At 32.8% G+C, this 24,638-nt stretch overlaps 1 protein-coding gene across 7 annotated transcripts in view; it reads left to right on the forward strand.

Moving 5' to 3' along the window:
- Nucleotides 1-4,312: 4,312 nt before the first annotated feature.
- Nucleotides 4,313-24,638, forward strand: part of cac (calcium voltage-gated channel subunit cacophony) — an 81,049-nt gene continuing 60,723 nt past the window's right edge. For all 7 annotated transcript variants that reach the window (XM_070652003.1, XM_070652007.1, XM_070652005.1 and 4 more), the window contains exon 1: nt 4,313-4,503. In XM_070652003.1, the coding sequence (XP_070508104.1) occupies nt 4,313-4,503 (191 nt within the window). The remainder of the gene's footprint in view (nt 4,504-24,638) is intronic.

A 24,638-nucleotide genomic window follows, 5' to 3' on the forward strand; every position in this document is an offset into this window, starting at 1 on the left:
ATAGCCTTGAATCAAATTCCCTGTAGAGATTTATAACAAAAAAAATGAAATTATGACATAAAAATTCAAAATCAGAAAGAGACATAAAAAATTCAAACTAAGAAGATTTACGTAGCACTCACATAGCAACCCGACTGTTTTAATCAGCAAGCGTCTTCATTAGAAATTTTCAATACGTTCCTTATCTTGGCAATAAAGAAAAAAAAACTTTTCATTGCTAATTTTCTTTACCTTATTGTGTTCTATTTATCTAAAAGATTACGTACATCATATTCCAATGAGAGATGGCTTGGGTTGTTGCTATACGTATAGTAGTGGTGGGCAACTTTTGTGCTGCGGAACAGCATATAATGCTTGAATGGGTACGACCTTATGAACTAGAAACACTGTCAGTTGATCTGTTGTACCAAACCCTTTATATTAACAATTTATAGTGGGATCCGAATCACTTGCAAGTTCTGCACATCACAAAGACACGAGTACGTCATAAGATTCTATTGGGTCCAGCATTATGAGCAGGAGGCTCTGCCAGTTGATTTGTTGTACCAAATCCTTTAGATCTACAGTTTATAGTGGGATCCGAACTACTTCCGCAATCTCTTCACATTGCAAATACACGAGTTCTTTATAAGGGTTCAGCAGGAGGCATTGCCAGTTAATTTGTTGTACCAAATACTTCAGACTTCATTTTAGACCTTTTTAGACCTCTTTGGACCTTCCTCGTACAAGCTCTGTACATGGCAAGAGCTGATGTACCTTTCAATGTATCTAGTGTGCAACCAGATTCTACTATATCCTTGTATACCTTAGCAGTGGATTCACATCATGTCCCAAAGACCTCAAAAACTGCACCCAGCACACGAACCAACCTTCATAACTAGAAAGGTGAAATGGAAAAAGAGCTTCGAAAATTAGACAGTACTTGGGATTGAACCCAGGACCTTTGGTACGTAAGACCAACTCTTTATCATTTAGGCCACTGACTCCATTTCACCGTCATCCGCAGTTCAGCAGTGTGTCGTTCAAAAATTCTAGAAAATGCCATGAACCGAGTGCCATGTACGGTTTCAGTCATAGCTCAACACCAAGATATACTGAGAACAATAAAAGGTTGCACACCACTTGCCATACAGCCTCATTATTCAGTTACTCCTATTTAATTCATTCGATATGTTAGCAAAAAGAAACTTGAGCGCTCGTTCAAGCTACAAAAAAAAACTCTTATCTGTGCTACATCCTCACATTATATAATTCCGTGTAGTCTTATCGCGATATTATCAATGTTGGAATGAAGTAAACATAATTTTTTGGTGCCTACAATTAATTCTATGGTATTTACAGCTATGCTGACTGCCTAGTAATAGCTGCTGTGCGTGATTTTTTATTGATTTTCTGTGATTTTCTTGTTTTTTCGTCATTCAAATTTTACACCTCCAGTGACTTTTATAGTCAACAACCCACAAAAAAGAAAATATATGAATTAATAAGGAATTAAGGAAGTTTTTTCCCTTCCGCGAAGGATAGGAAAGTTATTATTGGAATTTTTCCTATTTGCTATTTGCTCTTTGATGATAGGCGAGAATTGTTGGTGGTAAATCAGGCAATTTGAGAATCTTTTTGGGACTTCTTAGAAAGTTATGGGATGGTGGAAAATCATGAATTGATTTGGGGAAATTAGAAGGTTGGCAGAATTGGACAGGTCGGATCCAAAATTAAGCCTCAAGATTGGTAGTCTTGGGAAAACCAGATTTAAAACGGATGCCGCACCAAAATTGACCTGGATCAAAGTCAATTAATCGATTCATAATCCAACAATAGGTTGACGTGACTCGGAAAATCGAGATCTAAGTTGAATCTGGAATAAAGTCAGCGTCACGTCATTCTGAGACGGAGAATCTAGAAATAGAAATCTATCTAGAAATAGTCAATTTTCTTATAATTTTAGACAACAAAGCTGTCATTAAGGGTTCTCGAGACTGGGACGTTCTAGTCTCGAAACAAGCTTTAAGACCGAAATGAAGAAGAATTCTCTTGTAATACTGGTCTTGGCCTCTGTCTCGGTCTTGGTCTTATTCTCTGTCACATTTCCAGTATTGGTTCCAGTCCGTATCTAGGTCTCAAATCCTGTCTCGGTCCCAATCTTGTTCCCAGTCTCGGTCCCAATTTCGGTGCCAGTCTTAGTGCCAATTTCGGTCCAAGTCTCGATCCCAGTCTTGGCTCCAGTCTCGGTCTCGGTTTGAGTTTTAGTCTCCATAATTCCTCGAAGCCGAGATTGCAGAAGACCCTTATTATCATGTTAAGTTCCTTCATAAATTCAATCTACTGCATTCCAGTCTCAATCCCAATCTACCCAAAAAACCAAACAAATCACTGCCTAAAATAGACTAAATACTAGATCAATGAATATCCAAAATTGCAATTCCACTCCTTCATTATTCAGTTTCACTTACAATTTCTCCAGTCATTATCCCATCCAAAACCAATAAATCGTCCCCGATAATTGACATAAAATTCTCAATGGGGTGTTCAAAAATGACTTTCGCAATATTTTTGTCCTCAAAAGAATTTCCTTTGCATATAGTCCCAAGCATAAAAAAATCCATAGAAAATGAGTAGTTTCCGGTCAATGTTGTACTATTAAAAAATAATTCAATGTTATTACATAGAGTCCCCACTCCCCTGGAACTATTAAAAGCTATAAAATGAGGGTCGATAAACATAAAAAAAAAAGATTATTATCATCATAAAACTTATTATAGCAATCATTTGAATAATAAATCGTCATTTTCCAGTGAAAAAAAATCATATAATAAATAGTTTTGGATATCCGTCGATAAAAGTTAATCAACAATGTGCTTTAATTTGCCTGTGTATTGAGGTAATGCTGTGTATTTAAATTACTGCAATTTTTTTTTCTATCCAGAACTGGATGGATTTTTAATGAATGGTTCTGAAGTTGAAAATGATGAAAGAAACGGAAATCATTAAATTCTGTTAATGGATTTCAATTTAGTCTTATAATTGTGGTTGGATATGGAGGTTTTTACGGCTTCAAAGTGTTGGTAATTTGTGGTTTTAATTAGAATTGCTGGATGTTAAGTAAAAATTAAGGAAAGTGTGGCTTGACCAGTAAAATTGCTTGATTTGAGGTGATTAGCTCCAAATTGATGCTTGACTGATGCTTTGGGCATTTGAGTTCTGATCTAGTACTTAAAACTTGATGTTATTCTACAAAAAGGCTCTCAAGAGGTGGATTAAGGGCTAGAGACAGCTCTAAAATATTCAAAGAACTTGTAGAAGTCGAGAAATCGGGGATCCTTATAAAATATTCAAATATCCTAGGATTAATCTGTTATGTCTGTGTTATTGTTGAAGCTAAGACTGATTGTATGTCTACATAGCTCTGGGAAAAATTTAATCGTATCTAGACGAGATTGGTCGTCATTAAAACTAGACTTATGATTGGTCAAATAAACAACAGTCTCAAACTTTAACTGCTAAGCTCCAAGCAGAGCTCGAAGTCGACTTGAATTGTCAAGAGCTGGCTCCAAGGCGACTCAAATTTGTCTTGAGTCAACTCGTCTCCATATACAATTCGAGTTGACTTTGAACTGTAGTTTATCAAGTGATGGTTTAGCAAACTTAAGGTTCTGCTGTTTGTAGCCAACAACGTGAGGCTGTGACATATAAATATTATTCGAAAAGGACTTAGTTTTCAATTTTAAGTCTCGAACACATCTCGCTGACTTGATGTCACTGTACATAAGTCCGGAAAAGCGAAACCACTACACCAACTAGCCACTTCAACTCACCTCAGCATGAATTCAATCTAATTCAATGTCAAGAGCACAAGTTCAAATATTTAAAACCTTAACCTCACATTCACTTTACTGCCTACTCCTTACATACCTGCGTGTTAATGCCTTTAAAGAATATCCAACATAATACACATCGACATGTACCAAAAAAAAAATCAGAAATACCCGAAAAAAAAACTCTGATAGCAATCATTAAATTAATGATTTACGTAAGCAATCACTGCTAAATGTAGAACCATAATGCTAACAAGCATCAGCACTTTCCAAACGGTACTGTTAAATAAATTGCATGACTTGTGCTGAAAAAAAAAGTTATAAATCCCCAACAAAATGTTCTTACCTGAATAAGAAAAATAAAATTAAAAGTCTATTTTAATAATAAAAGAAGGAAGTAAAGGATTAACATTGTTCGTCCATTAATCTTTTCATCACATTATAATATTAAATATCTTAACATTCATGAGAATTAATACATAAAAAATTACATGTACAGAATGATTGGACATGGGAGACACACGGTTGCGTCTCGTCGTCGTGAATCAAGTCCGATGGTACGCGGTGGCAGTATTGATGCTGATGGTGCACCATCGAAAGGTGCATCGCCAAGGAGGCGGCGCGCTGTTGCAGTAGCTGATCATAAATCATGTGCCCTAATTCAAACTAGACTGAAATTAGGTGAATTAGTGTGAGTATATCCATTTATTGTTCTTACTATGTTATTTAATTTGGCCATTAATGCATTCAGCCACGTAGAAAATCTGTGATTTTATTCTCTGATTTTTCATGTGTCTGAGCTTTTTGAAAAAGCTCTCAATGAGCTTTTAGCCGAGACACATTTTACTTCATGAAAATTTTCTTTCATTTTGAAGTTTTTCCAACCTTAACAAAATGTTTGAGAATCTCTGACTGCCTTATCATGATCATCCAATGAAAATAAATTGCCTACTAATAGTTTCACTAAAAAATTTTCATAATTTTTCCAAAAATTTTCCCCATCTGCCATCGTTCCTACACTCTATTACACAAAAATTTACATTGATTATCGTGCCTACAAATTTTCCGTCGACCGTTTTCTTCTTCTTTGCTCAGTTCCTTTTTTGTCTAATAATTTTTTTATTACAAAACGCACAGCTGTCATCATCTTACATTTATTGTTTTGACTGCATGACATAAAATTAAATTTTTTATGATCGCACTTCACTTGGAGCTTTTTTTGCTTCTTTTTTTTTGGAAAATATTTTAATGGATATGGATGAGATTATTTATTGGATTTGTGATTTTTTTTTTGAAGTTTTATGTGAATATGTGGATGGAATTTCGGATGCAATTTTGGATTTTATTTGCTATTGTGATGAGAATCTGCAATAGCTTCTGTTAAGGCTAAGTAAAGCAGTAACAGGTCTCGTTTACCTATTTACTGGTTAAATGTCCTAAATAGTCATTGACTTCTTAAAGCACTTTTAATTGCACTTACTTTCTTACTTCGATGACCGTGCAGATCAATTTTGATTAATGGCCTTTCGTAATTGACGTCTGAAACTGACTTTTTCACTGGATGCTCTTTTGCCCATAACTAATGCCATATAATACCAAATACACTGTCCAGAGTTCAAAGTCGACTCAAATTTTAAATGTCATCGAGTCGACATTTCCTTATAAAATTCGAGCTAAGACACTGTCTCTATCAACAGAATCTTTTCAAGAGTTCTTTGTAACTGATCGAGAGTTTTTTTAATTGTAAGCTCAAAATCCTCATCATTAAAATGATTACAATGAGACAAAATCTTACTGAGAAATATTCAAAGATAACGGCCAGTTTTCGATTTTAATGAACATATCAGTTTAGACAGCAATTTTTAAGTACACAAATTATGCTGCTTCCATGTTTCTATGTGAAGTTTATATTACAGCATTTGGCTTTACATATGTCTCTTCTGATGACTCGTTCCTCTAGATTCTGATTGGACAAAAATACTTTAGAACTAGAATAGTGCCGAATGCTTCTACTTGAAGAAGCTAGATGATAAGTTAATGTCCAATTGAAGTTTAGTTCTAAAGTATTTTTGTCAACTTGGGCAAGTTATGCAACCTTTCGTCACTGTTCTAGGCCAAATGGCTTTTTAGAACTCATAGTCACTCTTTCCCTTGCTGATACTAACATAAATGACAATAAAAATGACCATATGCTCAAGAAAGACGAGTTGTTTGATTTCATAATGTGATGTAATATTGCATTAAGTTGATGAATTGATAAATGTTTCAAAAGAGTAGTAATTTTCAGAATAGCAAGCGTCGGCTAAACGATTCAAAATTCAATGTGACTCTGGCATGATGCCGGATCTAAATTGAATCCAAAACCAAGTCAGAATTATACCGGCTTGAAGTCGATTTTTGGTCAATTATCCAATTTTCGCTAATCCATATTTGGGTTTGTTTGGAATTTTCAATGACCGGATTCCCAATTTAATTGTAAACTAGCTATTAGAAGCAATTAACTGGGAATTTCCCTTACCATTCTCTATTTTTTACAAATTATTCGTCATTCTGTAAAACCTTGCAAATTTGCTGAAGTAAAATAGTCAAAAAGTTCATCACAATTTCATAATAATTCCATACGCAACTCCAGACTATGAAGTTGGAGAATCACAAACCTACTTACTTATTTACTTCGCTGACAGTACATATCAAGTGTGATCCATGGCCTCACTCAGTCGGCGTCTGAAGCTGGCTCTATCGATAGCTACCACTTGCCAATTACCAATTTCAAGTGTAATGCACACAAACTTAATGCCACAATCATAGCCTTTTCTACGCTGTGATCCTTCCGGGTATTTTTTTAACACATCTAATTATTATTTTAAATCCAAAAACAATCCAAACATTCCATCTCAACAGCCCCTCCAAAATTGCTCTAATTAGCATCCCCACATCATCAAAATATCCACAAACAAGTATCCATAAAATAATTAGCATATCCTATTAATTAAGCAAAATCCACAACAATTTGATTCCAAAAGTAAATTTTCAATAATAATTTTTATTTCCCTTCCATTCTTCTTATATCCATTCTGTCTATGACCCAAAAAAAAACTCCGATTATCAATTTATGTTGCAACAAATTTTATGTGTAGCATGTCCATATATAAAGGAACAATGTGATTGCCACATGATTCTCCGAATTATAGTAGAGAAAAAAAAGGAAAAATAAAGCACGCAACACACATTGAGACATGAAAATGTTCGAGTGTGTTGGAGTCTCCATGGAAGTTCCATTTTGTAGACATAAATGCCTTATGTATATGATAACGTTCCATGGAGACATAAAAGCTTCATTTTGGAGGGTGAAAGGAAAGAAATTTTTTTTTCAATTTTTTCTCATCAGCGCCAATAGTACGTTTGCGACGAACCATTGAAATACGCGAAAAAAAAGTTTTCATCCGTGGTAGTCAGGAACAGTCAAAAAAAAAGCAGAAAATAAGATTAAAAAAATTTCTAATTTTTTTCTAATTTATTAAATCTAATTTAAAAACGTTTAAAACAATCAGAAAATTGTGAAAAAAAATATTTAGTGAAGAAAAGTGTTCGAGTCGCATAAATTAATACATTCGATTATCGGTTCCAATAAAATAAAAGAAAAAAAGAGATTTTATAAAAAAAAAAAATAATTTTATATCTACCTATATATATAATTTTGTGGATCAAATAAGGGAAAAAGGAAATTTCTGGGGTGAACCAAATGAAAGAAAATTTTGTGGAGTAACCCAATATGGCCGAGAAGTGGTCGTCAAATAGTTCTCTGGATAAATTGGTATATAGCCTATAAATCTTTTTGAATGCATTAATGTCTATTATGCGACAAACCCACGATAATTAATGATAATTTTACTTCCATATTCAATGATAAAAAAATATTGCAGGACGACCCGACACAAAAAAAAAAGAAAAATGTCTGTGCAGGAAAAATGGCAGAAAATTTTCTTTTTGAAGGAAAATTTTTTTTTTTTTGGGAAAATTTGTTTTTGGAAAAATTGTGTCAAAGCTCAATAAATATCGATAATCTACAAAAAATAGAGCCCAATTTTGAGGATAATGTGAACAAAATTTTTCATGAACTTTAATTAGTGAACAAAAAAGAAAAATCGAGGAAAATTACATAAAAAAATGAAAAAAATTTTCCTTCATCGTGAAAAAAAAATCAATTTTTTTTTCATTTTGCTTTTTCATGTGGAAAATTTTTTCAAAAAAAAATAATAAATTTTCCAAGCTTTTCTTCCAATTTTTTATTCATTTTTATGACTTTTTTTGAGTTTTTTAAAATTGAAAATTTAATTAAAGTGTGGAAAATTTTCATCATTCTTAAAATTCTTTTTTGTGAAGCTTCACAAAGGAAAGGAAAAAAAAAAATTTTCGGAGGGTGAAATTTGGAGAATTTTTTTTCTTCTTCTTCATTCCTTTCCTTGTGTGTCCTACGATGTGTATAAACGTGTATGTGTGATAATGAAGAAGAGAGGAAAGCATAAAAAAAGGAAAAATTGTATACGTTTGTGTTAGCGGAAGTTCCAATGATTCCAATTTATGTTTAAAAATAGGTGAAAAAAAAGCTTCTTTCTGTGCTTGTCTTATGTACACGTATGTATATATATGTCTACATACAGACATTATTGTACATAAATGAGTCTATATAATATGTGGATAAGTATGGTTCTGATACACGGACGTGAGTAACATCCATTAATTCAATTTGCATTTTTTTTTGTGTTTCTCAATTCCAAAACTATTGAGGTTTACTTATTGTGTCTTTTGCTATTTTTACGCGTCGTACATAAATCAACAGAACTTGATTGATTTCTATAAATATCACACTTTGGTGTGGATTAATTCCAAAAATATATGAAATTTTATTTTAGATGTTTTTCGTCGATGTGAAGATGCTTTGAGTAACAAAGGGGACTAAACTTGGTAGATTCTTGGTTTTTTGGTGAATTTCAATTCAAATATGAGCAGCACAAAAAGAAACATTTCATTTATTGGCTGTAAAATGGTACCAAAATCAGCCATTCAAGTACTTCAACGTCATGTCATCAATATGGTTGCGTATTAGCTATCTAGCGATTAAATTGTGGAGCTTGGGAGTGCTTGGCCGTCAATTAGTTGTTTTTTTTCTGTGGCTTTACGCCCGAGCAACATTAGGGTACCGCTTCAACGTTGTATTGATTTCCAGTATCCTAGTGCTACGTCGCTGTGTTAGGGAATCCTGACATCTGATTTCGGTCTATTTCAATGGTGAAAAATGAAATTTTCTGCAAAGCTTTGCTCGGGCAAATGGCATATTGAACAATTTCAACTTCAAAGTCTGCTTAATTCATTGCTCGAATTGACCTCATAATGATAGCACCATAAACTGGATTCCGACTAAGTCATATATTGTCTTTGTCAAAACTCTTCTTCAAGAAAAGTCTCCAAAAAATGACTATGTCAACTTGGACTTACTTGCCAATACAATGTCAATACTGTCTCTATCGATTCATTAATTCTTAGTAAATATGAAGAGGAATTCTTGAAAGTTTTCTGAATTTTAAAAAGTTTGGCTAACGAGCTACAAGTTCTTGTTAACATTCAGTTTTTTTAGGCTTTAGTTCTTCCAAAAATATAAAGAATATGGCAACTTTAACTAGTTCTTGCTATCCTAACAGTCAAACAAACCTCTTTTAGGTACCGTACTGATATTTTTGTAATATGAAAGCATACTCCTTGTCTGTTAGGGAAGTCCGATCGATTCATTAGTTCTTTTTAGATATGAAGACTAATTCTTGAAAATTTTCAAAAGTTTGGCTATTCAGCTACAATTTCTTGTAATTATCCAGCATTTGGAAGACTTGACTCTTATAAAAATGTCACCAAATGCACATCAAGACAAGAAAATTGCACATCGTGTGCTTCCTGCACATCAAGGCTATAACAAAATGAATAATAAGACCGAGCTTTGTATAAAGGAACAAAGAGCTATAAAGCCATCCGCATATGTCTTAGTACATGACTCTAACTCTAAACTAAACTTCTAATACAAACTCCTTTCAATGCCAATACCAAAACTCCTTCATATATCAAAGCTTTGTGCCTTAAAGAACCAAGAAATCATACCAACCTACATACAACAATCCCACTCAAAAGTATCCACAACCCCCTCAATTTAGAGACCAAAAAAAAAAAAAACTTACACGACAAAAAGTTAATGGCAATGATTCGAGGAAATAATATTTTTCTATGTAACTGTCATTGACAGTCTTGTGGGAATGATTAATAATACTCTTTCTCTATTTTTAGGGGCATATGACATTAGTTCTTTTTTGCCTGCCTGCCTTGCCTTACTACCAAAAAAGCATTTGTGGCTCCTCATGACGGTATTGAGGAAATTATCAAAATTTATATTAATTAATTCGACTGATTGATGCCAAAAAATGAAAATGTTATGAGTTGGAGGGGAAGTTGGACGGAAACTTAGTCTTGTCAGATGTACACCTTTATGTGTCAAGTTTATAATTTCTTTTTAACCTGCCTAAAAACGAATAATTATCGTATTATTGATTTTTGTCATAGAATGTGAATGACCTATAATTTTTTTTCGGTATTATTTCGTGAGTTGGGACTTTCTCACGACTTAATACTGAATTGTGATTTGTTTGAATGACATGGGAAGTTTTGTGGATGGTATTGATGATTAATATTGGATGAGGAATGATAATTTTCGTTGTAAATTGCTTAAAATTTAGTTTGGAATTTCTTAAATGGCTGTAATAGCTAGAATGACTTGGTATTATTGAGAATATGGAAGAATTTGAGGCTTTTTATAGCTCTATTGACAGTAGTTAAGTAAAGCTAGTCATGGAGAGTGCGTATGAACTCTTAACTTCTAATATAGAGCCCTTTAGTTCTTTGAATTGACATCATTCAATAGAAAGGCCGTTTTCTGCATTATTAAGCAGCTAGACAACAGTTATAGACTTTCAAGCTTGTCAGTTGATTACAATGTAAGCTTTTACTGCCATAGTAGCCATTCAGACTACCCTTGCAACCCTTATCTAGATTATACTTAGATTATACTAGCTATACAAGCATATACTGTCATCTTACAGATTCGAGGCTATCCGAAGCTATACAAGCAAATTCTGTCATTTTAGTCTTTCAGACCACCCTAGCAACCCGCAAAACCCAGAAACTCTAAATATTCTACTTCCAGGCTTGTCTGTCCATAGCTATGAGCATATACTGTCATTTTAGCCATTTAGATCACTTTAGCAACCCCAAAACCCAGCAATTCTGAAAATTCAACTTCTAAGCTAGTCTGCCCATAGCCATACAAGCAAATTCTATAATTTTAGACATCTAGACCACCCTAGACCAACCCCTCAAAACCCCACAAACTCAACTCAACAAAACAAAATTAAAATTACAACAATTTCACCACATCTTGAAATTCAAGCCTATCAAATATTTATCACAGTAATTATGTTTTCCAGACAGTCCGCACATTCACATGTCAATTACCAATAAAATCTTGATTGTATTTTATTAATCAACATGGTTACTAAGGTTCCTAATTTCATAAATTGTCATAGTCTATTAATAGAATCCTAATGTAGACATTCAAACTGACAATCAATTCTGACAATGTTTATTTGATAATTTCCACCATTGACTTCCTTCCATGAAAGAAAAACTTCCAACAAGCCTTAAAAATAATCAAATGAAAAATCATTTAAATATTTACGAAAGAATTCAATACAGCTTTTTTTGCTTTATTTACTCAAATGATATGAATAAAATATAAAATTTCATGATATTGATTATAAAACTTATTTGATGGGTAAGAGAGTCGTTTATGGCGTAACTTACATATTCTTTGTAAAGACAGTAATACTTTGAATAATAGATTGAAACCGGCATTTTTGTTGTTTCTTAGGCCGGTTTTCTTTGGATTTAATTGAGTATTTAATATGTCTTTTAAGGTTATGGTCGATTGACATGAGGAGGTTGGATTGAAACTTAAAGGTACCTTCTAGAACTACAAAAGTAAGCTAAAATTCAAGTCCGGATCCTATTTTACTCTGTTTAGATTAATCATACTCTTTCTAGAGCTCGAAATCTACTCAGAACAAGTCGTAACATGTCCTAACTAGTCCTCCGAGTCGACTCTGAGCTCTTACTGTTTCATAACAACAAATAAACAGGACTCAATTCTAAGCAACTAAAATCTAACCAAAGAAACCTATATTGAATCCATGTCAACTCCATATGGTTTCTAAATGGAGTCTTTGTGTCGCTAAAAAGTAATAATATAGTGTTGGCATTCATGTATGCATTTCTAATCAACGAAAGCCCGTTGAATAAAGGCTTCCGAAGATTATTGACTTCTGACAATATCTCGAGAGGATGGTAGCTTTTGCTGGAACATTTCAGCAAATTGTTTAAAAATTATGAACTTTTTGACTAGATCCGACTCTTGTCAACTCTGGTTAAATGCCAGAATGTTGATTGCCGAATCAAAGTAAACTACCCGAGCAGGGCACCAATCAATATGGAAGCCATAAGAAAATCGGAGTGCATAAAAATTCTAATTAGATCCCCAATAATTGCTTTTTGACTGTTTAGTGTCGCACTGACTAGAATAAGCTAGTGTTTTGAAGTCAGCTAGACCTGCTACTTGAGTCGACATAACTTCAAATAATATTCGAGTCGATGTTGAATAGTTTATTGAAATAGACTAGCCCTAACATGCTGATAGTATGCTTATTAGGATTAATAATCTCACAAGGCCGATTTTTAGCAGAATTGTTATTACTCATAAATGAAACTATGCTCTGTTCCAAGCATAGTTGCAAAACAGGTACCTGTGACCGACAAAATTCTGCTTGTCAAATCTGGTGCCAAGAAATCTGGAACTTACTCTGTGAGGATATTCCAAGACAATAAACTCTACAAAATCTTCAAATCCCCACAAAATTCTAGATTCCTTATTATTGAATAATCAATTCAATTTAATAGATTTTCTAGGAAATAATCAGAATTAAATAGCGTCAATAAAATTTCGGCTATTAAATTTCTAGCTTTAATCATTTCCTTTGTTCGTCCAGTATTCATTGTCTTATCGACGAAAAAAAATCCCATTTTCAATTGTTATAGGTTCCACGCAGGGTATCCCGTAGTCTCAGTTTTTATGGAATTTTCGAGAAACCGAGCCTCCACTTCCTTGTAGGGGTTTCGAATTTCGGTTCTTCTAAGAGAGACCGAGACTGAAAATTATTACTCTCGGTCTCAAGAACCCCTTAGTTCCACGAAAAACGAATAATTTTCTCTTTCCTTCATTTTGCAAAGTTTATTTATCTATCTATCATCCAACAATACATACCTTCAATCTTCATTTCACAATAGAGAAAAAATAAACTTTTTTTTTTGATTGATTTTTAACTTAACACAATTCATTTAATGTATTTGATGTAAAAAGGAAATGGAGGGAATGGAGAGAGAGAGAAAAAATATTGAATCGATATTATAGCGTGATTGTACAAATTCATAATACTTCAAACACGTTTCTGTGTTTCTATTGAACGAGATAATAGTGAATGAGAAGATGTGGATAGGAATTGGAAAGACATAAGTGACCTTTATACATCAAAAAAAAAAAATAATTTTTGTTAAGACATTAGCGTGTGTATGAAGATTTTTGAGTTGAGTTATGGGAGGAGTTGGTTCAACAAATCGTAGATCCATTTCCCTTTTCTTCTTCGACGAACCTTAATCATTATGCTATCAATGGGAGGAGTTGAATGTGGTTTTAGGGGATTTTTGGTGAATTTCAATGATTTTAAGATGTGGATATGAAAGATTTTGATGAACTCTTAAATGGGGTATCCAATGGCTCGTCATTGTTAATCCAGTTCTATTAATCACTTATTATCTTCTTTATACAGTCTAATTTCGAATATAGCAAGATGTAAACCTACTATATCTAGCCTGTTTTTGGGGCTGCCACGCTACATTCTAATCAAATTCTAGTGATGTTCTTAGTTGAAAGAGGAAGTACCACGGGAAGTTGAAACACTTGAAGTTTGGTCAGCCAGATCGACAGCCTCTCTAACTCCCTAAATCCAATTGAATCAAATTAAGATAAAGACACCCTAAAAATAATCTTGAACTTGATTATTCGCAACATTATGTCGGTTTAATTCCCAACAGAATCAAGGCTTCAAGTAATTATAATCATGCCAATATTTCCGAGCAGCCAACTCCTTCAAATTTCATTATTTATCAATAAATAGATTTAAAACAGTTAGCAAGTTCATCAGAAACCACTTCAGGAAAACACCAGGCGCTTTAAGGGGTAGAAATGGCTGAAAATCTGACCCCATACCGTAATGACTCTGTCTTGAGTAGGCTATCCTCATGAGTCATGACCCTTAGTTACTTACTTCGCTGACCTTACGAATAAACTCTGATCCATGGCTTTTTCCAGTTGATGTCTAAAACCAGCTTTATCCCTGGTTATTTCCTTACTAGAATCATTCTCCGACTTAGAGCCTAAGTTGCTTCAAAATGTTTTCCATCTGACTCTATTGCTGGCCGAATCACATCGCAGGTTGCCCTTTGCCAATTGTCGATATCTTCACTGTCTCTATCAACAGCTTCTGATCAAGTATATTTTGTCCACCCTCAATACCCACTACTCACACATTAAACGATAATTCCATAATTAATTGACACTAAAAACAACGTCTTCAAAAATTGTCTTATTAAGAAAATTACATCAGACATGGAACTCATCCATTCCATCCATGTCAAATAAAAATTTATTTAGAGCGAGGTTCTTCTTACTTGCTATATACCGTAAATATATACATTTTTGAGCAATGTCAAAGTTGAGTGAAAAAAAAGCGAAAAAAAGGAAGTAGAATATTGAAGTGTATAGAACAATATATTCATTAAATAGACAGTAAACGTGCCTAAACACTTCTTTCATAATAAGTATGTAAAGATATATTTATTGTGTGTAAGAAAATAGCCTTCAATATCTCCTTAGTTGAAAAAAAAAAGTGCTGATGATGGATATAAAAAAAAAGTTGATTCATTAGTTCCCTTCTGTCCTCCATCCACTTCATTTCTCTATTTTCTCATTTATCGACGTATTTTTCAACTTGAATATTGTTTGCCATTGAGGATAACTTTTTTTTTTTTTATTTTTTTGAGTCAATGTTAGCAAAAAATTTTATGTAAATGAACCTTTCATCTTTCTTTTTGCTGTTGCTGCTTCAGTCATAGTTTAAAATATACACTTTGATCTTTCTACTTTTATCGGGTGTGCTAGGGGATGGAGTTAGGAAGGGTTAAGGGTCTAATTACGTTGTGCCAGAGAGAAAGGTAGCATAGTTGCACACCTGCGAACAGATAATGCCTGTGACAGACACTGTCTGTGAACAGGCAATTCCTTTTTATGGGATACACACAGATTTCAACTCTGAAATGTAGTCTTGGGTGTTAAGGTTTATGCCCAAAAGGCATACAGCATAGAAATAACTGTAAATTCAGTCCACATGCCAGTGTGACTCTGGCTCTAAGTTTTGCTTCTTACTTACTTCGCTGGCCGGACAGATCAAATGTGATCCTTAGCCTCCCTCAGTCGGCGCCTGAAGCTGGCTCCATCGCTGTCTACTGCTTGCAAATTTCCAATTCCAAGTGTTACACTAACGGCTCTAAGTCTAATACGGCGAAATCTTGCCTCAGACCAGAGTTAAATCTCCTTGAATTTCGCTTTTTAGTCATTGATTCACCTCAAGTCAGAGTCATGTAGACCTGGATTTCACATTTTGGTCATTGATACACATTGTCGTGTTTTCAGAATATAGAACGAACTGCCAATGCTAGAGTGAGGCCTCAGTGTCCGAGTGGTTAAGCATCTGACTGAATATCTGCTACTCTCTCTGCTTTAAGGACATGGGTTCGATTCCTTCCAATAGGTCAATCATTGAAAAAGTCAAATAATCATCACAAAAAGGTCTAAAGTCTAAAGGAAGGGTCTACAGACACTTCCTTATTGCTATGTTAATGACAAAGCTTCATAGAGTCTTTAGGGTAAGCTAGTCGGCTCTACAGAGCCTTAAAATGTGAATTGCCTCAACTGAGATTCACACCTTATTAGCACATTGAAGCTTCTAAAGGACAAATTATCACTTTTTACCACGCCCCTAGCTACATCACTGTCCACTCCAACCTCACACACAACTCAACTTTTCCTGCATTTCCAGCATAAAAAATAAAAGATAGATAGATAAATGATGAGTAGAAAGTATCGCTATGTAAATTTATTTTAAAATTGATCGTTAAAAAGGGTCGTGCATGTATATTTATGTCATGTATGCTTTTAGATCTCTTTAAACATAAATCGATAAAAAGGAGAACAGAAAAAAGCAAATTAAGGACTAGTCAAATTATACTCAATGTTAAAGCACACAGGCAAGTGATAAAAAAGGGTTTTTGACAAAAAAAAAAATTATAAATAAAAATTGGAATTTAATGTAATTAAATGAATAATTTAAAGGGTCTTTTAAATTAGTCTAAAGTAAATGGGAAGGAGCTTCTTATAGTTATTCTAATTTTGTGATATAAATTCTTATTAGAACCTTCTTACTACTGTAATCTTAGTCCTAAATAAAATTGGAATATTATGGGGCAGTTATAGTGCTTCGGTTATGTTGTGTCTTTAATAGATTTTGAGTAATAATGAGTAGAATGTTGGATATTTGCTGTAGTCTAATACAACGACAAGAGCTGTGCAATGAGGACTTACTATATCCATATAGCAAGAAAGTTCAAGTGTGCGTTGTGCCACATTCTCTAAACACCCTCAATAGCTCAGTGGTAGAAATATTTGACGAAAATCATAGAACGTGGGTTCAATTCCCACTCGGGCTATATTCTAGAACCATAAAAGTAGTAAGGTTCCGAACACAATGTTATAGAATGCCCGAGAGAGGCACAATGCGACGTACCATATTTTTTGGCTTGAAAATGAGTCAAAATAAGCCGTTACTGTTATGCTTTGCCGATATAGGGACCAGAACCGAGAATTCCTGGGAAAGCTCCGCCCCGGTCTCTAGAATTTTGCAATCGATGAATCATAGTTTCTGTACTGTCAGGGAAATTTATCGTTTTGCCTTTAATACGACCTACTTACCTACAGTGCCTTATCGTCGAGTTTCCGGTAATCTAGCGAACATATTGTACTGTTCTACGGAGTAATCTTGAATTTGACGGTCCCAAACAAGCGATAATCATAATTTCAAGAGCTTGTTCCACTTAAGAACTAGTTGAGCATGTTCGCAAGCGTGTTCTTAGCTTCCTCTGCTCCTTAGAGCACGCTTATTGCTTGGAGAGTCTTTTTTGGGGTATCGAGCCTTACATGTCAGTTCATGAGTAAAGCCTCTATGGACGAGTGTTTAGGGATATGAATTAGACTTTATGAGACCTCATTAAATCACAAAACTATCATAAACTTCAAAATCAACTCAATTTTAAGCTTTATGTCTCTCAATTTTGTTAGTGTATCTCCTACAAACCACATCCTACTATATTAATTCCATCAAAAAAAAAAAGAAAAATTAATGAATGAGTTATTCAATATTCAAAATAAACAATCTTCTTCCTGAATTCCATCCCACATATTCAACAGAATATGCCACAGTATATTAAATAATATCATCATACTTTACATTACCGCTAGCCATTTCTCATGACGTAATTAAATTACAACAACAACAAAAAAAAAGCCACTGAGTATCTATTTAATTATCGGGAAAAAGTTTTTTTTTCTCCATCTGATAATCTAACGGCCCACACAGTACGCAATTCACTGAAACTGTTGTTCTATTTCTGATATACAATAACAATACATTTAAAATATTGCAAAAAAAAAAGGAACTGCTATACATTGATTGTTATTTTCTTAGAAGATAAAAAATTGTGTACACGTCAAAGATTTCATCTGACGTTATCATGTCTTGTTTTAAATTTTACGACGATTATAGACGTTCTGGTGCGTGGGATTTTTAAAAAAACTTTAGCAAGAAGATTTTACGTCATTGATGGCTTTTTTTTGTGATTTTATGGAATGATGTATTGGAATGTGAGATGACTGGAAAGACTGGAACTGAATCTTTGCGGATGAAATCGATGAGGAATCTGAATGATTTTTTGTGTGCTGCATGAACATTTTTAGAATTGAGAAATTTGCGTTTAAAATTATTGAAATTTGAAATTTTAAAATTGGATTTAATTTGCTGTTTTGAAATTTGAATTTTGCAAATTCGGTAAAACTTGTTAAGATTAAAAACTTTAGTTTCAAAATTTACTGAATGATGTTGAAATTTAAATTTAAAAATATTAATTTTTATCAAAATTTGAATTTTTTTAAGTTTCGAATTTCGCAACACTGTTAAAGTTTGAACTTTTGAATTAATAAAATTTTGATAAAATTTCAATTTTTTTAATTCATAAAATTGGAAATTTCAAAATTCGACAAAATTTTAGCACCCAAAATCGATTGAATTTAAATTTTTAAAATCTGCTAAAATTTAAATTTTAAAATCCGTTGTTATTAAAATTTCTTAAAACTTTTTTTGCAAATTTGAAATTTTTGAATTTGTTTAAATTAAAGTTTTTAAAATCGATAGAGTTTGAAGTTCTTCTCACTTTTACAATTTAGAATTAAAAAATAACTTAAATTTTGATTTTTTAAAATGCTTTCAAATTTAAAATTCAAGAATCTTATAAAAAAATTGAATTAAATGAATTTAAAATTCTGAAATCCGCTAGGATTTGAGTTTTTAAAATTGACTAAATTTCAATTCTTATAAACAGTTGCAAATTAAGATTCATAGCTAATTCCAATTTCTTATGTGAGTTTCAATTTGAAATTCAAAAATTACTAAAATTTGAATTTCTCAAGACCGTTAAAATTTAACATTATCAAATATGAATTGCTTCATATCATGAATATCAAAACAACTAACTCCAGTCCTAAACGGCACCAATAAATAGTTTAGTCAAGAACTTATTCTTCTCAACAAACTGATCTTAATCTGTCAATCCATCATGTTTAATGCCGATTTACTGTCTGATTTTTACTAACCCATCAATCAGTTTAAAATATACTCAATCATTCATTGAATATTCTGGAGAGCCTTAAATGTGGCCTATAAGCCTCTTTTAAACAAAATAGTCAAAAATCACTTTTTTCGACCCATTACGTTTAAAATTGAATATTTTGCACAAAATAATTGTAAATATTGAATATCAATCTTGAAGTCAATAAAAAAGTGTTCATTTTATTGGACTACCTAAGTGTTACCATGAAGGCCCCTTGTTGCAGAAATTTTACAAAATGAGATTTTTTGTGTTTTGAGATTTATAACTATCATATTTTGACATGAAAAACACAAAAACATTGTATTATTTTTTTTAAGTGGTAGTTTTGAAATGACTTTTTTGAAAATTTCTTTGGAAAGCCATCACAAACAGGGTCCGTTTTCATGACCAAGACTAGAGAACATCTATATATTGTTGGAAAGGTATTATAACAGCTACACTAAATAGAATGAAAAATATTTAGTCATGTAAAAGTTATAGCAGTTTGAGTGATGAGAAAAAGGGTCAAGTCGTCAAAAATATCTCGGCGAATTTTGAACTTTTGGTAAAAATTTCTTCACTAATCGTTCTTAAATGACTAAATCATACAAAAACATAAAAAAACAAATGATTGAAATATTAGTTTTGAGAAAAAAATTCGTCCAAATGTTTGAACTTTTGCTGTCTTATTGTAAAGGTTTTAACGGTTTTGGAAACTGAAAGTAAGTACTTTAAGCTAGTATAGCTTTGGGGGAAATTGACCTAAAAATTTAGTTCCGGTCGCCTGAAGCTTTTTTTCCTGTATTTTCATACATTTTCTAAAGCCCTACCACTAAAACATATTAAATATTATATGAAATTAAATCTTATATAGAATTAGGAACCGAAAACCGTTTTTCAATATTTTTAATTAAATTGGAATTTCTTCCTCGATGTGAAAAAATCTGTTTTTTCACACTTTTCAACTTTCATTAAATTGGCACCAAATAACTGAAATTTGGCAAATACTATTTTACAAGAAAATTTAGGTGTAATTCGAAAAAGGTGAACTTAAACCTAAAAATGGAATTAAATGAATTTAAAATTCTGAAATCCGTTAGAAATAAAATTGACTAAATTTCAATATTTATAAAAAGTTGCAATTTAAAATTCAAAATTCATTCAAAATTTCCAATGTCCTTAAAATTTGAAATTCAAAAATTACCCAAATTTGAATTTCTCAAGGTTAAAAATTTACATTATGGGTATGAATTTCATCATCTCATGAACATCACAACAACTAACTCCAATCCTAAACGGCACCAATAAATAGTTTAGTAAAGAACTTATTCTTCTCAACAAACTGATCTTAATCTGTCAATCCATCATGTTTAATGCCGATTTACTGTCTGATTTTTACTAACCCATCAATCAGTTTAAAATATACTCAATATTCATTGAATATTCCCAATATTAAAAAAATCCATTACCGTAAATGCATTAAAAATTTGAACTTGAAAAATTTTTTTTCCATCCCCATCATTGCCATTATTTTAGTATCGTCTAGCTCGTTTTTTTTTTTGTGCTAATTAAATCAAAGCCAATCAAATAGAGAACATCTATAAGTACATACTAAATGGGGTAAAATATAAAAAAAATCTTTTCATTTGGAAAATGGAAAATCAATACAAGATTGAACATAAAAATCATGTCTTGAATGAATTGGAGAATGAGGGACTTCGAGTTTAATTGATAATTTATGTGATACATAAGAAAACAGATTAATAATAGATTATGATGAATTGACACATTTTTTTCCATTCCTTGTTCTTGCTCGGGATCCTTTTTTATCCATCTTCGGTTCATTAAGTTGGACAACTTTAAATACTTTTAAATTTGAGGTTAGGGGAACTTAAACCACAAATAATAATACGGAAACAGAAATATTGATTCTTATAAAAAGGTTTAAAAGTTTGCAAAGCTCATCAAAATTTGATTCTTTAAGAAATTGATGATTTTGGTAGATTTTTGGGTATGATGTCATAACTACTTGACTAGTTGTGTATTTTTTTGCTGATTTTAGATATTGAAATAAACTAGAGTCAGAAGTCGACTCGGGTTTTGAATATATTTGTACTTAAATATGCTAAACTTCATATTCATCAGACCAGAGTCACTTTATGGTGTCTGAACAAAATGGAATCTAGTGTATCGAGCCGAATTACAGACGAATTCGTCCAGTATGAGAGCAAGTCCTCTGTAAAAGAGTCATTTAGACCATCTGAATCACTCCTTTGTAAGGTCGTTATATTATGGCTGCCATCCAATTTATTTTGAACTGCTATCCTCAAACAACGGCAACGGTCATTGACTTTTATAACGATACCATGGCTAGATTAAATAGGTTTTAATTATGGATCAAGCTCCAGCGACGACTAAATTGCATCTAGTCGATTTTAGATGCCTTTATAATAGTAAATACAACAATTCAAAGAAAAAGGCCTGACTGCTGTTGACGCAGAATTGTCACTGACCAGGGGGTGTAGCAATGCACTTATCAACACGATTTGCTGTTCAGGACACTGTCCACTTGGTACCGATTACACGACAACCATATAAATTGATGAATTTCGAAAAGAAAAATGCCACGTCATCTTCTCGTCAGTTTATTTCTCATTACCGTTCGTACTAGTTCCACTATCCTGACCACTATATTAATTAGATAATTCAATGTTACTCAATATCTTACTCAGAAATTGATATGTGTTACTGACTTAAATAGATATAAATCTAATAAGCTTTAACCAACAATTCCAAAAATCCCAATAAATATTGCATTAAGATTACCCCAAAAAAATTAATATCATTTGTTAACAATAAGCTGATTACACTGACAAAAAAGAGAGTGACCTCGAACAGCATAACTGAATTGTATACAAAATGTCAATCATAACAATGATAAAGAAGGAATAAATATATAAATTATAGCCAAATGATTTGTATCACGGACAAACACTTGATAATGATAAAAATGAATATGTAGACATGCTTAATCGTACTGCAGACAGCAATCTTTCGAGCCTTCATAAGTCAAAGAAAAGAAAAGAAAAAAAATCAATGCTTTTGATACAAATTTATAATCAAAAAAAAGTCTGAATTGAGATTTCATTTTCACAGAAAGCAGCACAGAGGATCCTCATCATAATAAAATAATGTTTATCTGCACAGAAAATAAAAAATTGAGAATCAGGCTACAAAGAAATGAAATAAACAAATAACACAAAAGGAAAGTTGAGTGAGTGAGATGGAGAGAGAATGAATAGAGCAAGGCATAACAAAAATGATGACACATTGAGGGGAAATACTGTCTATAAATATTCTCACTGTTTTCATATTTGCCGATTCAATTATTTAAAAATAAATAGACGGAATCAATTTGTAGGGGGGATTGTTTGGAAGTGATGCTCATGAATAATGGAACACTTGGGGCTCAATACGTCTGTCTTGGCTGCAGTGTCATGAGCGTTGTTCGAATTCCTTGCATTAATATTATACAGCACTCTATGCATTAATATTAGCTCCTAATGGGAATCGAACCCACATCTTCACCGTCACTATATTCACTCTGTGGTCGAGCAACTCAACTTCTGAGGCATTTTTATAGTATTGACAAATTCTCCAATATATGACTCAATACCCAACCACTGAGACATTATTATTACATTGGCAAGTTCTACTCTATTAAGATACCAAACCTAGTTAGACATGTCACATACAGAGTTGCAAAATAGGCAACTGTGACTAGCAAAAACCGTACAATTTCTTGATAATTTGTATGGATTTGTAAGAGAAACCCCGAAAAACCATATTAACTATCAAGAATTTGTACGGTTTTAGCCTGTCACAGGTGTCTCTTGCGTCTCTTTTGCATCTCTGGTCACATGTTTTCTATGCTGAACTAGCTTTTTGACTCAACTAACACCCTGTAAGTCAGTGTTCGGTAATCATTTATTTTTCATAGAATACCTTAGTGGTCAGCCTTAATTGGAACCTATCAAGTAATGTGATGCGGTACACAAGTTCCCCACCACTACCCTGACCCTTGTACATCACTCTCAAATGACATTGTCCCCACTCCTTCATCCTCATCCCTCATTTCATCACGCCTTTTTGCGTATTTTTGCATATCCATGTGCCGGGCGAAAAAATCAGCTCGTCGATTTGAATGACGTCAAGGATATTCTTTTTAGTTTCTTGGTGTCGAAATGATAAAAGTAAGTAGAAGAAATAACAGAAAAATATTTCTCGGAAATCGAAAGACATAAAATATAAAAATGTTTGAAGGTTACTTAAAATGTGCTGATTTGAGCGTTGTTTTGTTTTGCGATGGTCTAGTAAGGATGGAATTTATTTATAGAGTTTGGATTGAGTGATGAAGATTCAAGTAAGGAAATTTAGATATGAAGTTGAGATTGAATTGACGTGGTTTCAAATCATTGAATCTATTTTATACTAAGGAGAAGTAGTAAGGATTGTTTAAGCGGGCATTGCTGTCATATACCCTAATATGGCTAGGAAATAAGCTACTTTTAATCTATATGTCTAAAAGTATCGACTATTTTCTGTTATATACTTAAGTATGTGTTGGAATGTAGATTATATACAGTACGACTTCTTTAAATCCAATTTAAGGTGATATGCTCTTATAATTTTGTGGTGTATCCAAATTCTCGGGAAAACAACAAGGAGCTTTATAATGCAGAAGAGATTGTTCAAAACCTTACTTATTTCCAAGGTTCTTGAGAAATAGAACAACTCTCTCTACAACATAACCCAAGTGGGATTCGAATTCACGTCGTACAAGCCAGTAAAACATACGGTAGTATGCTCCTACCGGGGGTTGCTAGGGAGCATGACACAAAGCTAACTTAAACCTTATTTCTCCATCTAGTACTCAATGTGAAGCACTTATCGTTGTATAGGACCACAAAACATATCCAACAAAAATGTCTAAATAATAATCCAAATAACACCATCTATGGTTGTTGACAATGTATCTTAGCTATGCAAACTAAGTACTACAAAGCACAATACAGCCGTCCCTTGCCTCTAATCGAGAATTGTTAGACTTTTCATTATTAAATGAAGTTATTGACATCAACATAAGTAAATGGCTTAATGTTCTTTAGCATAAGCTGATTAAGTTTCTACTTATAATATTGTATCTTATATAGACGATTCTGTCAGATTACATAAAGTGTTAAGATGTACATAAAGGATCAAGAGGCAAAATTTTGAGTTATTGATTCATGTGTATTTGGGTTCGAATCCCACGTATTAGAAAATTATTCAAAATATGTCATCTGCGTATAGAATGAGCTTTTTTGCCACTTTTTGGACTAAAATTTATATCTATTTTGAGCAAATATCCGAAACTTCCATCATAATATCCACATCACTTACCACATCATAACAATCGACACCATTAAAAAATATTCCAGTCAGCCAACTCAGTCAGCAAGAAATAAATTTAATTTTTATATTTGTTTGGCAAAAAAATGTGCTAAAAATTTCTTATTACTCATTGTTCCGTTCGTCATTGCGAAACTCTGCCGCCTATAGTCTATAAAGTCAAAAAATATGAAACTATTCTTATTCACGTCGGTG

This window comes from Chironomus tepperi, unplaced genomic scaffold (assembly GCF_022539635.2).
Source record: "Chironomus tepperi strain 1889 unplaced genomic scaffold, CSIRO-AGI_Ctep_v1 contig_472, whole genome shotgun sequence".
Taxonomy (NCBI): Eukaryota; Metazoa; Arthropoda; class Insecta; order Diptera; family Chironomidae; genus Chironomus; species Chironomus tepperi.